This window comes from Stenella coeruleoalba (assembly GCF_951394435.1).
Source record: "Stenella coeruleoalba genome assembly, chromosome: 7".
Classification (NCBI taxonomy): domain Eukaryota; kingdom Metazoa; phylum Chordata; class Mammalia; order Artiodactyla; family Delphinidae; genus Stenella; species Stenella coeruleoalba.
In genome coordinates, this window is record NC_137153.1 from 56,465,048 (window position 1) to 56,479,989 (window position 14,942).

Genomic DNA, 14,942 nt, shown 5'->3' on the forward strand with positions numbered 1-14,942 from the left:
TTTTCTTCTCCTGTGTTTCCCACTTAGAAGAGTTCCTTTAGCATTTGTTGTAGAACTGGTTTGGTGGTGCTGAATTCTCTTAGCTTTTGCTTGTCTGTAAAGCTTTTGACTTCTCCACTGAATCTGAATGAGATCCTTGCTGGGTAGAGTAATCTTGGTTGTAGGTTCTTCCCTTTCATCACTTTAAGTATATCATGCCACTCCCTTCTGGCTTGTAAAGTTTCTGCTGAGAAATCAGCTGTTAACCTTATGGGAGTTCCCTTGTATGTTATTTGTTGTTTTCCCTTGCTGCTTTCTTCTTTCAATTTTTTAAACATCTTTATTAGAGTGTAATTGCTTTACAATGGTGTGTCAGTTCCTGCTTTATAACAAAGTGAATCAGTTATACATATACATATATCCCCATATCTCTCCCCTCTTGCATCTCCCTCCCTCCCACCCTCCCTATGCCACCCTCCAGGTGGTCACAAAGCACCTAGCTGATCTCCCTGTGCTATGCGGCTGTTTCCCACTAGCTATCTACCTTACATTTGGTAGTGTATACATGTCCATGCCACTCTCTCACTTTGTCCCAGCTTACCCTTCCCCCTCCCCGTATCCTCAAGTACATTCTCTAGTAGGTCTGCATCTTTATTCCCGTCTTGCCCCTAGGTTCTTCTGACCATTTTTTTTTTTAGATTCCATATATATGTGTTAGCATACAGTATTTCTTTTTCTCTTTCTGACTTACTTCACTCTGTATTGAAGACTCTAGGTCCATCCAGCTCACTACAAATAACTCACTTTTGTTCCTTTTTATGGCTGAGTAATATTCCATTGTATATATGTGCCACATCTTCTTTATCCATTCATCTGTTGATGGACACTTAGGTTGTTTCCATGTCCTGGCTATTGTAAATAGAGCTGCAATGAACATTGTGGTACATGACTCTTTTTGAATTATGGTTTTTTCAGGGTATATGCCCAGTAGTGGGATTGCTGGGACGTATAGTAGCTCTATTTTAAGTTTTTTAAGGAACCTCCATACTGTCCTCCATAGTGGCTGTATCAATTTATATCCAACCAACAGTGCAACAGGGTTCCCTTTTCTCCACACCCTCTCCAGTATTTACTGTATGTTGATTTTTTGATGATGGCCATTCTGACTGGTGTGAGGTGACACCTCATTGTAGTTTTGATTTGCATTTCTCTAATGATTAATGATGTTGAGCATTCTTTCATGTGTTTATTGGCAATCTGTATATCTTCTTTGGAGAAATGTCTATTTAGGTCTTATGTGCATTTTTCGATTGGGTTGTTTGTTTTCTTGATATTGAGCTGCATGAGTTGATTGTAAATTTTGGAGATTAATCCTTTGTCAGTTGCTTCATTTGCAAATATTTTCTCTCATTCTGAGGGTTGTCTTTTTGTCTTGTTTATGGTGTCCTTTGCTGTGCAAAAGCTTTTAAGTTTCATTAGGTCCTATTTCTTTAATTTTGTTTTTATTTCCATTTCTCTAGGAGGTGGGTCAAAAAGGATCTTGCTGTGATTTATATCATAGAGTGTGCTGCCTGTTTTCCTCTAAGAGTTTGATGGTGTCGCACCTTGCATTTAGGTCTTTAATCCAATTTGAGTTTATTTTTGTGTATGGTGTTAGGAAATGTTCTAATTTCATTATTTTACATGTAGCTGTCCAGTTTTCCCAGCACCACTTACTGAAGGGGCTGTCTTTTCTCCACTGTATATTCTTGCCTCCTTTATCAAAGATAAGGTGACCATATGTGCGTGGGTTTATCTCTAGGCTTTCTATCCTGTTCCATTAATCTATATTTCTGTTTTTGTACCAGTACAATACTGTCTTGATTACTGTAGCTTTGTAGTAGAGTCTGAAGTCAGGGAGCCTGATTCCTCCAGCTCCGTTTTTCTTTCTCAAGAATGCCTTGGCTATTCGGGGTCTTTTGTGTCTCCATACAAATTGTGAAATTTTTTGTTCTAGTTCTGTGAAAAATGCCAGTGGTAGTTTGATAGGGATTGCATTGAATCTGTAGATTGCTTTGGGTAGTAAAGTCATTTTCACAATGTTGATTCTTCCAATCCAAGAACATGGTATATCTCTCCATCTATTTGTATCACCTTTACTTTCTTTCATCAGTGTCTTACAGTTTTCTGTGTACAGGTCTTTTGTCTCCTTAGGTAGGTTTATTCCTAGATATTTTATTCTTTTTTTTGCAGTGGTAAATCGGAGAGTTTTCTTAATTTCACTTTCAGATTTTTCATCATTAGTGTATAGGAATGCAAGAGATTTCTGTACCTTAATTTTGTATCCTGCTACTTTACCAAATTCATTGATTAGCTCTAGTAGTTTTCTGGTAGCATCTTTAGGAATCTGTATGTATAGTATCATGTCATCTGCAAACAGTGACAGCTTTACTTCTTTTCTGATTTGGATTCCTTTTATTTCTTTTTCTTCTCTGATTGCTGTGGCTAAAACTTCCAAACTATGTTGAATAAGAGTGGTGAGAGTGGGCAACCTTGTCTTCTTGCTGATCTTAGAGGAAATGGTTTCAGTTTTTCACCACTGAGGACGATGTTGGCTGTGGGTTTGTCATATATGGCCTTTATTATGTTGAGAAAAGTTCCCTCTATGCCTACTTTCTGGAGGGTTTTTATCATAAATTGGTGTTGAATTTTGTCAAAAGCTTTCTCTGCATCTATTGAGATGATCATATGGTTTTTCCCCTTCAATTTGTTAATATGGTGTATCATGTTGATTGATCTTGGTATATTGAAGAATCCTTGCATTCCTGGGATAAACCCCACTTGATCATGGTGTATGATCCTTTTAATGTGCTGTTGGATTCTGTTTGCTAGTATTTTGTTGAGGATTTTTGCATCTATGTTCATCAGTGATATTGGCCTGTAGTTTTCTTTCTTTGTGACATCTTTGTCTGGTTTTGGTATCAGCGTGATGGTGGCCTTGTAGAATGAGTTTGGGAGTGTTCCTCCTTCTGCTATATTTTGGAAGAGTTTGCGAAGGATAGGTGTTAGCTCTTCTCTAAATGATTGATAGAACTTGCCTGTGAAGCCATCTGGTCCTGGGCTTTTGTTTGTTGGAAGATTTCTAATCACAGTTTCAATTTCACTGCTTGTGACTGGTCTGTTTATATTTTCTATTTCTTCCTGGTTCAGTCTCGGAAGGTTGTGCTTTTCTAAGAATTTGTCCATTTTTTTGTGGGTATCCAATTTATGGCATATAGTTGCTTGTAGTAATCTCTCATGATCCTTTGTATTTCTGCAGTGTCAGCTGTAACTTCTCCTTTTTCATTTCTAATTCTATTGATTTGAGTCTTCTCCCTTTTTTTCTTGATTAATCTGGCTAATGGTTTATCAATTTTGTTTATCTTCTCAGAGAACCAGATTTTAGTTTTATTGATCTTTGCTACTGTTTCCTTCATTTCTTTTTCATTTATTTCTCATCTGATCTTTATGATTTCTTTCCTTCTGCTATCTTTGGGGTTTTTTTGTTCTTCTTTCTCTAATTGCTTTAGGTGTAAGGTTAGGTTGTTTGAGATGTTTCTTGTTTCTTAAGGTGGGCTTGTATAGCTATAAACTTCCCTCTTAGAACTGCTTTTGCTGCATCCCATAGGTTTGGGGTCATTGTGTTTTCATTGTCACTTATTTCTTGGTATTTTTTGATTTCCTCTTTGATTTCTTCAGTGATCTCTTGGTTATTAAGTAGTGTGTTGTTTAGCCTCCATGTGTTTGTATTTCTTACATATATTTTCCTGTAATTGATAGCTGGTCTCATAGCGTTGTTGTCAGAAAAGATACTTGATACAACTTCAATTTCCTTAAGTTTACCAATGCTTGATTTGTGACCCAAGATATGATCTATCCTGGAGAATGTTCCATGAGCACTTGAGAAGAAAGTGTATTCTGTTGTTTTTGGATGGACTGTCCTATATATATCAATTAAGTCCATCTCGTTTAATGTATCATTTAAAGCTTGTGTTTCCTTATTGATTTTTATTTTGGATGATCTGTCCATTGGTGAAAGTGGTGTATTAAAGTCCCCGGCTATGATTGTGTTACTGTCGATTTCCCCTTTTATGGCTGTTAGTATTTGCCTTATGTATTAAGGTGCTCCTATGCTGGGTGCATAAATATTTACAATTGTTATATCTTCTTCTTGGATTGATCCCTTGATCATTATGTAGTGTCCTTCTTTGTCTCTAGTAATAGTCTTTGTTTTAAAGTCTGTTTTGTCTGATATTAGAATTGCTACTGCAGCTTTCTTTTGATTTCCATTTGCATGGAATATCTTTTTCCATCCCCTCCCTTTCAGTCTGTATGTGTCCCTAGGTCTGAAGTGGGTCTCTTATAGACAGCATTTATATGGGTCTTGTTTTTGTATCCATTCAGCCCGTCTATGTCTTTTGGTTGGAGCATTTAATCCATTTACATTTAAGGTAATTATCGATATGTATGTTCCTATTACCATTTTCTTAATTGTTTTGGGATTATTATTGTAGGTCTTTTCCTTCTCTTGTGTTTCCTGCCTAGATAAGTTCCTTTAGCATTTGTTGTAAAGCTGGTTTGTTGGTTCTGAATTCCCCTAGCTTTTGCTTGTCTGTAAAGCTTTTAATGTCTCCGTCAAATCTGAATGAGATCCTTGCTGGGTAGAGTAATCTTGGTTGTAGGTTTTTCTCCTTCATCACTCTAAATATGTCCTGCCACTCCCTTCTGGCTTACAGAGTTTGTGCTGAAAGATCAGCTGTTAACCTTATGGGGATTTCCTTATGTGTTACTTGCTGTTTTTCCCTTGCTGCTTTTAATATTTGTTCTTTGTATTTGATTTTTGATAGTTTGATTAATATGTGTCTTGCGTGTTTGTCCTTGGATTTATCCTGTATGGGACTCTCTGTGCTTCCTGGACATGATTATCTATTTCCTTTCCCATATTAGGGAAGTTTTCAACTATAATCTCTTCAAATATTTTCTCAGTCCCTTCCTTATTCTCTTCTTCTTCTGGGACCCCTATAATTCGAATGTTGGTGTGTTTAATGTTGTCCCAGAGGTCTCTTAGGCTGTCTTCATTTCTTTTCATTCTTTTTTCGTTATTCTGTTCTGCAGCAGTGAATTCCCCCATTCTCTCTTCTAGGTCACTTATCCGTTCTTCTGCCTCAATTATTCTGCTATTGGTTCCTTCTAGTGTAGTTTTCATTTTAGTTATTGTATTGTTCATCTCTGTTTGTTTTTTCTTTAATTCTTCTAGGTCTTTGTTAAACATTTCTTGCATCTTCTCGATCTTTGCCTCCTTTCTTTTTCCGAGGTTGTGGATCATCTTCACTATCATTATTCTGAATTCTGTTTCTGGAAGGTTGCCCATCTCCACTTCACTTAGTTGTTTTTCTGGGGTTTTATCTTGTTCCTTCATGTGGTACATAGCCCTCTGCCTTTTCATCTTGTCTATCTTTCTGTGAATGTGGTTTTTGTTCCACAGGCTGCAGGATTGTAGTTCTTCTTGCTTCTTCTCTACCTTTCTTTTTTACTTTCGTTAATATAGCTACTAGAAAATTCAAAATTACACATGTGCCTTGCATCTTATTTCTATTGGACACTGCTGATTTATTTGCTGATTTATTTTCCCCCCACAAGCATCAGAATACTCATATAAGAAGACTGATCCGGGGTTTCCCTGGTGGCACAGTGGTTAAGAATCTGCCTGCCAATGCAGGGGACACGGGTTTGAGCCCTGGTCCAGGAAGATCCCACATGCCACAGAGCAACTAAGCCCGTGCACCACAACTACTGAGCCCACGTCCTAGAGCCAGCGAGCCACAACTACTGAGCCCACGTGCCACAACTACTGAAGCCCGTGTGCCGTGAGCCCATGCTCCACAACAAGAGAAGCCACTGCAATGAGAAGCCCACGCACCGCAACGTGAAGAGTAGTCCCTGCTCGTTGAAACCAGAGAAAGCCTGCACACAGCAAGGAAGACCCAATGCAGCCAAAAATAAATAAATAAAATTTTAAAATTCATTTAAAAAAAAAAAAGAAAACTGATTTATATCTTCTCTGATGATCTTTGCTCTTAGATACCATGAGAATAGGGACTCACAATCAGTAGAAGTACACAGGACTTCTCACATTCAAATTGTTTCTTATCTAAGCAGCTTGGAAATCTGTACTGGTTTATGTTGTTCCTGTCAGAATCATTTCACAGTCCAAGCTGAAAGACTTTATACAGCTCTCTGCTCTATGTCCTCGAAAGTCCTGCCTTTGCAGGCCACACCTGCAGGCCTGTGACCCCACTCACCCCTCCTCACTTCATCAGTTAGCTGGAATTTCCAGAAGGAATTAGCCATGAAGGCCTCTGTACAGCTCTCCTCAGAGTATACATACTTTATGCTGTTAAGACTGTGAGGTCCCAAGGGGCAGGGGCCCAATCTTGGTTCTGTATCTACCCCCACTATATATAGAATTGCATAGGTCCTTGTATAAAAGTAAATGCATTTGATAAATGTTGGTTACATGGGTAGAGCTAATGGGTTAGGGGAAAGGAAGAGTTTCTCCTTCTCTCCTTTACATTATAGCAGTTTTATCACATTAGCCACTGAGTATCAACTGTGCTTCATAATCCACTTTTTCAAATATCCAAATGTCACGGGCTGCCTGGAACTGAGCTGGGGCCTGGGGGCATATGGGGGGATGGTGGGGAATAAGACAGGCAGAGCCCTGTCCTTACAGGGGAGGACAAACCGAAGCACACACACCATGCAATTTCAGTAAGTGTGGCATGTGCCACCAGGGAAAAGCAGCTGGGATCATGAGAGGGTAATTTTTATTTTTATTTTTATTTTTTGTGGTACGCGGGCCTCTCACTGCTGTGGCCTCTCCCGTTGCGGAGCACAGGCTCCAGACGCACAGGCTCAGCGGCCATGGCTCACGGGCCCAGCCGCTCCACGGACCCGTGTCCTCTGCATCGGCAGGCGGACTCTCAACCACTGCGCCACCAGGGAAGTCCATGAGAGGGTCATTGACGGTGGAACCTAATGCAGTCAGGGCTTCAGGAAGGCTTCTTTCTAAATGACCTTGATGCTGGACCTGAGGAGACTGTTTGTCTGGCAAGGTAGAGGGATAAGGGCAGGCTGACCATGTAGGGAGGGTCCTTCGAGCCTTGTTAAAAATGGTAAAACTTAATCCTAAAAGCAGTGAAAATCCATTGAAGGGTTTTGTGCAAGATGATGACATGATCAGGTCCGCCTTTTAAAATATCACTCCGGAGGTGGGCAAGAGCAGATGGGGGTGCCTACACAGAGCACAGCTACAGATTCAAGAAAAGTAATCCAACTCTCTTTGGTCATCATTTCAATAGGAATTGAGTTTCCAGACTATACAGATGTGTATGCTCCATAACCACAAGATGTGAAAGCCAGAATGCGTCCTAGAGTATGAATCAAATACAAGATACTCTCCAAGTACCCTCAAAGCATTCGTTTCCACAGATCCTACTGGCCTGTCCAGGTAAATTTGTTACTTTGCATAAGCCCCTATCCTGACCCTGGCCAGATCTTGCTTATTCAGGACCAGAAACCAGTGATCCATATTGGTTGACCCCGTTTCTGGGGTCACAGAGAGGCTGAGTGGTCAAAGCATTTATCAAACAGCATGAGTTTGGGAATATTCTGCTCTTTTGTGCCCAAGGACTGGGAGCCTCTGGGTGTTGGCTAGAATCTTGTGTCCTCTTCTCAAGGACACTTGCATTCTGAACAAGGGTACTGGATCAGCCACCTTTCAGGAGCTCTAGCCAGTGTCTGCTCTCAGGGCAAGAAATTCATGGAGGAACTAAGTCATATCTATTATAAGCCAATTAAACACAAATTATCTAAATTCTGAAGAGTGAGCATATGAAATTTTGTTTTACTCTGGACCCTTGTAGATGACACTTATTTGTATAAATATGTGCCCTGCCCACATATAACTGCTTTTCTGAAACCAACTTGTGATCGCCTGGTGACAGCCTTAATGGTTCTCCGTGGTGGCAGATGTTCATTCAATTTTTAAATAGCCAGAAAACCAATATGTTGGTAGCTAATAAGCACAGTCAGGATTCTGTTAAAAATACGTCATTTCTAAAACTTCAAATCTCCCCCAATTACCTCCTCCTGCTATCTTTTTTATTAAAATAAAAATAAGGCTCAACCCCACAATTTGTTCCCTTTCTGGATTTCTGTCATATCCACTCTGAAAGTAAAATACCCTTTGCACCTAAATGAAGAACCCATTCTTCTCAGAAGCAGGACTGTGCAATGGAAAGTTCCTGGGCTCGGGGGCATCAGACCTGGGTTCCCATCCTGGTTTCGTCCCTTCCTAGGTGTGTAACTTTGGGAAAGTTTCTTAAATTCTCTGGCCCTTGTTTTTTCCCGAGGAAAATTAGGCTAGCCTACTGTATCAGTTTTCTAGGTCTGCCATAACAAATTGCCACAGATTGTGTGGCTTAGAACAACAGAAATTTACTCTCTCACAGTTCAAGACACTTGAAATCAAGATGTCAGTAGGGTTGGTTCTTTCTGAGGCTCTCTGGGAGAATCCTTCCTCGCCTCTTCCAGCTCTGGTGGCTCCCGGCATTCCTTGGTTTGTGGCAGCATCACTCTAATCTTGGCCTCTGTCTTCAGGTGGCCTTCTGCCCTGTGTCTCTCTGTGTTTTCTCTTCTTCTTATAAGGACACCAGTTGTTGGATTTAGGGCCCACTCTAACTCCAGAATGAGTTCATCTCAAGATCATTAATGGATTACATCTCAAAAGATGTTATTTCCAAATAAAGTTACATTTGGAGGTTCTGGGTAGCCCTGGATTTTGAGGGACATCCTATTCAACACAGCATACCTCCATACACCTGAATTCCATTATACTCAGGAACACAGATGGGTCCCCACCAAAGATCTGTGTTCATGGATTTTTAGTTTCTTTGCTATACTATGAATTTTTCAACTGCGTTTTCTTTTTATAATCAGGAAAAAAACAGCTACTTTTAGAGAGAAGACAGTGTATATAACTAGCAACATAATGAAAATGCATTAGTGCTCAGTAACTACTATATTTTCCCTCTCCTTCCATACACTTAATATTAGTCCTACAACATGGAAGCAATCTAAGTGTCCATCGACAGGTGAATGGATAAAAAAGATGTGGCACGTATGTACAATGGAATATTAATCAGCCAGAAAAAGAAACGAAATTGAGTTATTTGTAGTGAGGTGGATGGACCTAGAGTCTTTCATACAGAGTGAAGTAAGTCAGAAAGAGAAAAACAAATACTGCATGATAACACGTATATATATGGAATCTAAAAAAAAAAAATGGTTCTGATGAACCTAAGGGCAGGACAGGAATAAAGACACAGACATAGAGAATGGACTTGAGGACACAGGGAGGGGGAAGGGTAAGCTGTGACAAAGTGAGAGAGTGGCATGGACATATATACACTACCAAATGTAAAACAGACAGCTAGTGGGAAGCAGCTGCATAGCACAGGGAGTTTGTGACCACCTAGAGGGGTGGGATAGGGAGGGTGGGAGGGAGACGCAAGAGGGAAGGGATATAGGGATATATGTATTTGTATAGCTGATTCACTTTGTTATACAGCAGAAACTAACACAACATCGTAAAGAAATTATACTCCAATAAAGATGTTAAAAAATATATATTAGCCCTTCAACAGCAGGGCTAAGTAATCCTAGCACCATCCATGCGTAACTCCCAGGAAATGAGGGAGCACTTCAAGATTCTACTCAAAGACAAAGACAAAAACATCCTTCCCTAAACAATGACTCCTTACCGTGAGACTTGGGGTGAGCAGTTCTCTTTTCAAAACTGACCTATCACAGTTGTTTAAATACTTAGGAACGGGTGAAGATCTCTTAGATAAGAGATCCTTGAATCTCTGTGGAATACAGAGGTCATGAAGAAGGCTGCAAGCAAAAACTGGAAACTTCATTTTTGCTATTCGTTGCCTAATTTGCCAGCAATTTGGTCTACTATCAGTTAAAGGCCTGGTTCCTATGGCTTATCACTTACTTCAATATTTTCCTTCCTCACATAATCCCATCTCTGACGCAGTTTTTAAAAAAACTGAGAATGTTATTCCCACAGTTTGGGCTGAGCGAAAGCTGCAGCCAGCAGCAGCAGAAGGCAGTAGGGAGCTGGTCAGCACTGACTGTGCTTGTCTGCCTCCTCTTACCCCACGTATTTCCTTTTCTTATCTCTCACCCATTAACGCTCAGAATCCAAACACAGTGGGGCTGACACAGTGCCTGAACCATCTCCCCTAGGACCACCAAAGACACAGGAATCTCAACCTGAAACTCCCAAAGAAACTGGTCTCAAGATACGCAGTTTTCCCAATATTCATACGTTTTACTTAAATATATTCAAACTTGCTTCAAGTTTCTACACTCTGCAATTAGGAACTGCTATTTAGGAAGAGTGCTGAGGAGGTCTAGAGTATCAGCTGCTTTGCTGTTACACCTTGTGCTCTTTGAGATCACCCCACTTCTGCCTGATTCTCTTTTCAAGGTACAGCTCCATTATCTCTATTGTAACTCCCTTCTCTTAAGAGTGTAACAGGTTAGCAAGAAAAGTGCTGATCTGTGATGTGCTTGGAGAAAAATCAGAACAAAGAACAACCCTCCAAAGACTTCAGAGATGCGTATGGACAGAAACCCTCTGTATTTCACAAAAACCATTCAACTTCCTACTTTTTCACACCTTTGGTGAATTACTATGTTTTATCTGAAAATTCTCCCAATTTACTTTCTTACAATCCCTTTCAAATGAGTGTTCAGTTCATAACAGCTTGCAGCTACCCTGACATCATGTGCCACCCACGCTGTCCACACAGTGCTGTTTGTTAATTACACTACAGTCAGATAAAATATCACAGAAGCCTCCAGTTACTTCAGTGAGAACCTAAAAAGTCCTCCCTTCCCGGTCGAAATGCTCCACCTGAAGCCACTGAACTTCCAGAAGGGAGGACAGGGCAAGCAGAAGCACACCAAACCTAGCCTGTCTACCAAAGAGAAACGAAAAGTTACCTGGAGGGATACCCCTGCAAGTATAAAACGAGCCCTTACCTGGATTGGGTTGAAGGTACTCAATTGTTTTAGTCATTATTTCCATCACAGCCCTGCTGGTGACATCCACTTTCTGAAATGAGAAAATAAATATTCTAAATGATGCAAATTATTAGCTTTAGAAACGTAGTTTTTGCTTGAGCATATATACAACCACTGGTGGTACAACCGAGCACGAAATCCTGCGGTGGAAGGTGAGGGGCTCACAGAGCTGCCAGAATTACCACTGGCTTTGCATTCAGCTGTGTTCCATCAAGACTTGGAAAGCCCATTTACCCAGAAAGGAACCTACTAATTTCCTAAAATGTGTTTCAAAATATACTTCCTTATCTCCTGGTAAAATAATGTGGATATAGCTTCCTCTCACTGGAAGTTGCCTGATGTGGTCTCTGAGAATGGTTCACTCTTCACTTGACACAGAAAACCCCACAAAATCTTGCAAATCAAGAGGTTCAAATCTTCACGTTCACTTTAAGAACACCCATGAAGCTGGCCAGGCCATAGAGGGTATGCATACCCAAAAAGCCACCAAGTCTCTGAACGATGTCACTTTACAGAAGCAACGCATGCTATTCCATCATTACAGTGTTGGAGTTGGCTGGCGTATCCATCCAGGTCAAAGAGTGGGGCTGGACAGAGGGTCCATGACCCAAAAAAGAGTGAATTTTTTGCCGCACATGCTTAAAAATGTGGAGAGTAAAGTTACACTTAAGGGTTTTGATGTAGCGTCTCTGGCATCGAGCACATCCAGGGGAACAGAATCCGAGATGGGCCCTGGACTTACAGAGCTCATGGACAGGTTAACCCCTACCTGAGCCCTCTCTGCCACACTAAGATGATCCCTATTGAAAAAGAGCAAATTGTACCTAAACCTGAAGAGGAGGTTGCACAGAAGAAGATGTCCCAAAAGAAACTGAAGAAACAAAAATACATGACCCAGGAATAAGTTCAGCATAAAATAAACATAAATTTTTTAAAAATGTGGAGCTATGAACATATTTTGCCCCAGAGGCATTTACTGGATGTCTACACAGGGCCAGGCATGGTGGCATGTTTCACTGTTCTAAAGAAAGAAACATGCCACATCGACTCTGTTTGTTCAAGTAAGAGAGGGAAAGTTTTTATTTAACTTCTGAGAACATCCCGAGTACATAAAAATCTTGAGCAAACACTTCTAATCAGTTCTTGAACTTTTGGTTAACTCTAAATTAAAATCACGGTCCTAGAGTCTATCCTTGCAAAATTCTGAATGGTCAGTATTTGCACTCAGCAGGTCACCATGTCCTCTCTCTGTTGCACCCTTTTTACCACATGAAGAGGCCGTGCAATGAGGTCCTCTCTACATTCCCCCATGAAATCCTTTCCTTATCAACACGTGTGGTCCATTCATTCACTCTGCAGGGTAAATGACTACTGAAAATTAGTGCATCCTCCTATCCAAGATATGTACATGGAATACGTAAGTATGAATGAAGGGAATTAATTTTTGATGGCGGAATATCAGATCTCAATTAAGTTCAAGGAGACTTCGTTGTTTTCTTTAGAGTTCAAGGGCTCCTCCCTCAATTCCAATTTTTCTGTAACCTACTGCACCTACATACAAAATCAACCTTTTATGGATGGAGCAAGCCTCCTTCTCTTCCTTTTTTTTATTAATTTTTATTGGAATATGGTTGCTTTACAATGTCGTGTTAGCCTCCACTGCACAACAAAAGAATCAGCCATACACATATAGGTATCCTCTCCTTTTTGGACTTGCCTCCCACTTAGGTTACCACAGTGCATTAGGTAGAGTTCCCTGTGCTATTCAGTATGTGCCCATCAGTTGTCTATTTTATACATAGTATCAGTACTATATATGTGTCAATCCCAGTTCCCAGTTCCTCCCACCCCACCCCTTTCCCCCTTGGTATCCATATATTTGTTTTCTACCTCTGTGTAAGCCTTCTTCTCTTTCATAATCAGAAACCAAACCATAACCAGAAGATTTTATCTTTCAGCTTTGTTTTTCAATACTTAATCAGTTCCCCTTCCATGGCAGTCAGATTACTGTGTGTGTAAGGAGCTTGCTACTCCTGTGATTAATAGCGGAAACATTTTTTCTTATGAGGTCATCATGGTATAAAATTACCTTAAAAAGCATTCCTATTTATAAGAGATGCCTGCCCACATGTGAACCCTGTACCACATTCTTTTGGTTAACTTCAGTTTTCAATACATCTTAGATTTGAGTATGTGGCTAAGTAGTATTTAGTTCTGCAATGAATAGTGGTCCCCCAGAGTTTTACAGTGCAGAACTTGTGTGGCCATACACGGAGGTCCTGGAAGCATTACCAACATGCCAACCAACCACTATGCACTCAATGTAAATGAAGTCAAAGGGTGTGTGCAGAAAAAAACAGGCTGAAAGTCCAGGTTACATGTGTGATAGGACAAAAATACAGATCTTCTGCTGACTATATGACAGGGCTTAAAGCATTCAATGTCAAATGTATCCAAATGTCCTATGTGGCTATGACTGGAAGCAAAGTAGTTCCAAAGGTCAAAGTTTCTAAGGGAGAGTGCCAGAGGGACTGCATTGGCCAGTGACCACTTGGTGTTCTGAACTCATCTGATGTGAGGAAGCGAACCAATTTCTAACTTTCCCCCATCTCTACCCTCAGTAATAATCATGATCACCATCATCATAAACTGCTTTATATTTGTCAGAAATTGTTCCAAGGGCTTTAAATATCTTTACATACTAAATCCTCAGAAGCCTTATGAAACAGATACACAGAGGTTAAGAAACTTGCCCAATTCCGGCTCCAGCATATGTGTTGTTAACTACCACCCAATACTTCTTGAAAGCACGAAAAGGCAACAGGGACATCTCCTGACCTGAAGAGAGACACCAAGTCAGAGCTGCAAAGCTCTCTGTACCATCTCCTAGATGGAGCTGGAGACCTGGCAGAGGCCAACCACACAGGACCAGGAGGAAAGCACCTTCCAGCTCACCTTCTGGTTTTGTTCTGAAAGTCCTGAAAGTCTACAGAAACTCATTCACGAGAACTATTCTACCCTGGGCCTCTGCAAAAGGGAGGCTGTCCCAGGCTAAGTTGTTTGACCGCATGGCCTCAGTTACACTGGCTTCTCTACAGAGGCTGGGTGCTAGTAGTGTATATCTGGAGTGGTCCATGGGCAAGTCAGCAAGGAAAGCATGAAAAGTGGTTCTCATTTGCGAAATGAAACCCCCTTTCCCTTCTGGGTTCTGTAAATAGACCGCCCAAGTACTCAGGCTCTATACATAGAAGCTATCAGCTTGGCAAAAGCCAGTGGTCTTGGGGGAGGCACAGAGACGCTGGAGACAACAATATTAGAGCATTGCATTTGGTCCCCAAAGTGGGATTCAACCTTAGAAGAAGAATGAGAATAAAAACTACTCAGTGTCCCCCATGGTTTGGCCAAAGTCTCCCAGGGAAGAGCCCATACAACCCCAGATCTTGTGCCCACTGAGGCAGATTCCTTCAACACTTTCAGGTACCTGATCTAGATATCAATCTAGAGAAATTTCTAGCTAAACCCTTTTGATCAGAGCATAAAATAACCTCCACTTGCAATCCACCTCTGAAAACAACTTTATCCAATATAATAATTTGCGGAATGCATTTTCAGGACATACACCAAACAGGCAAGAGCTACTAGCAAATTCATTTACTAGGATCTTACTCCTGATTTTACACTTGACAGACTTAATAAACATAAGAGAACAAGGCCAGTAGAGCATCCAGTCCAAAGCCTTGATTTTTTAAATATGCCAGTCTGAACCTGGAGAAGGGAAATGAATT

At 40.7% G+C, this 14,942-nt stretch overlaps 1 protein-coding gene across 9 annotated transcripts in view; it reads right to left on the reverse strand.

Moving 5' to 3' along the window:
* SH3GL2 (SH3 domain containing GRB2 like 2, endophilin A1) overlaps positions 1-14,942 on the reverse strand; it is a 680,775-nt gene that overhangs the window by 453,468 nt on the left and 212,365 nt on the right. For all 9 annotated transcript variants that reach the window (XR_013829292.1, XR_013829293.1, XM_079927987.1 and 6 more), the window contains one exon: positions 11,116-11,188. Coding sequence is in view for 7 of the 9 variants with exons in the window: in XM_079927987.1 (XP_079784113.1) it covers positions 11,116-11,188 (73 nt within the window). In the remaining 2 variants the exon portion in view is untranslated. The remainder of the gene's footprint in view (positions 1-11,115; positions 11,189-14,942) is intronic.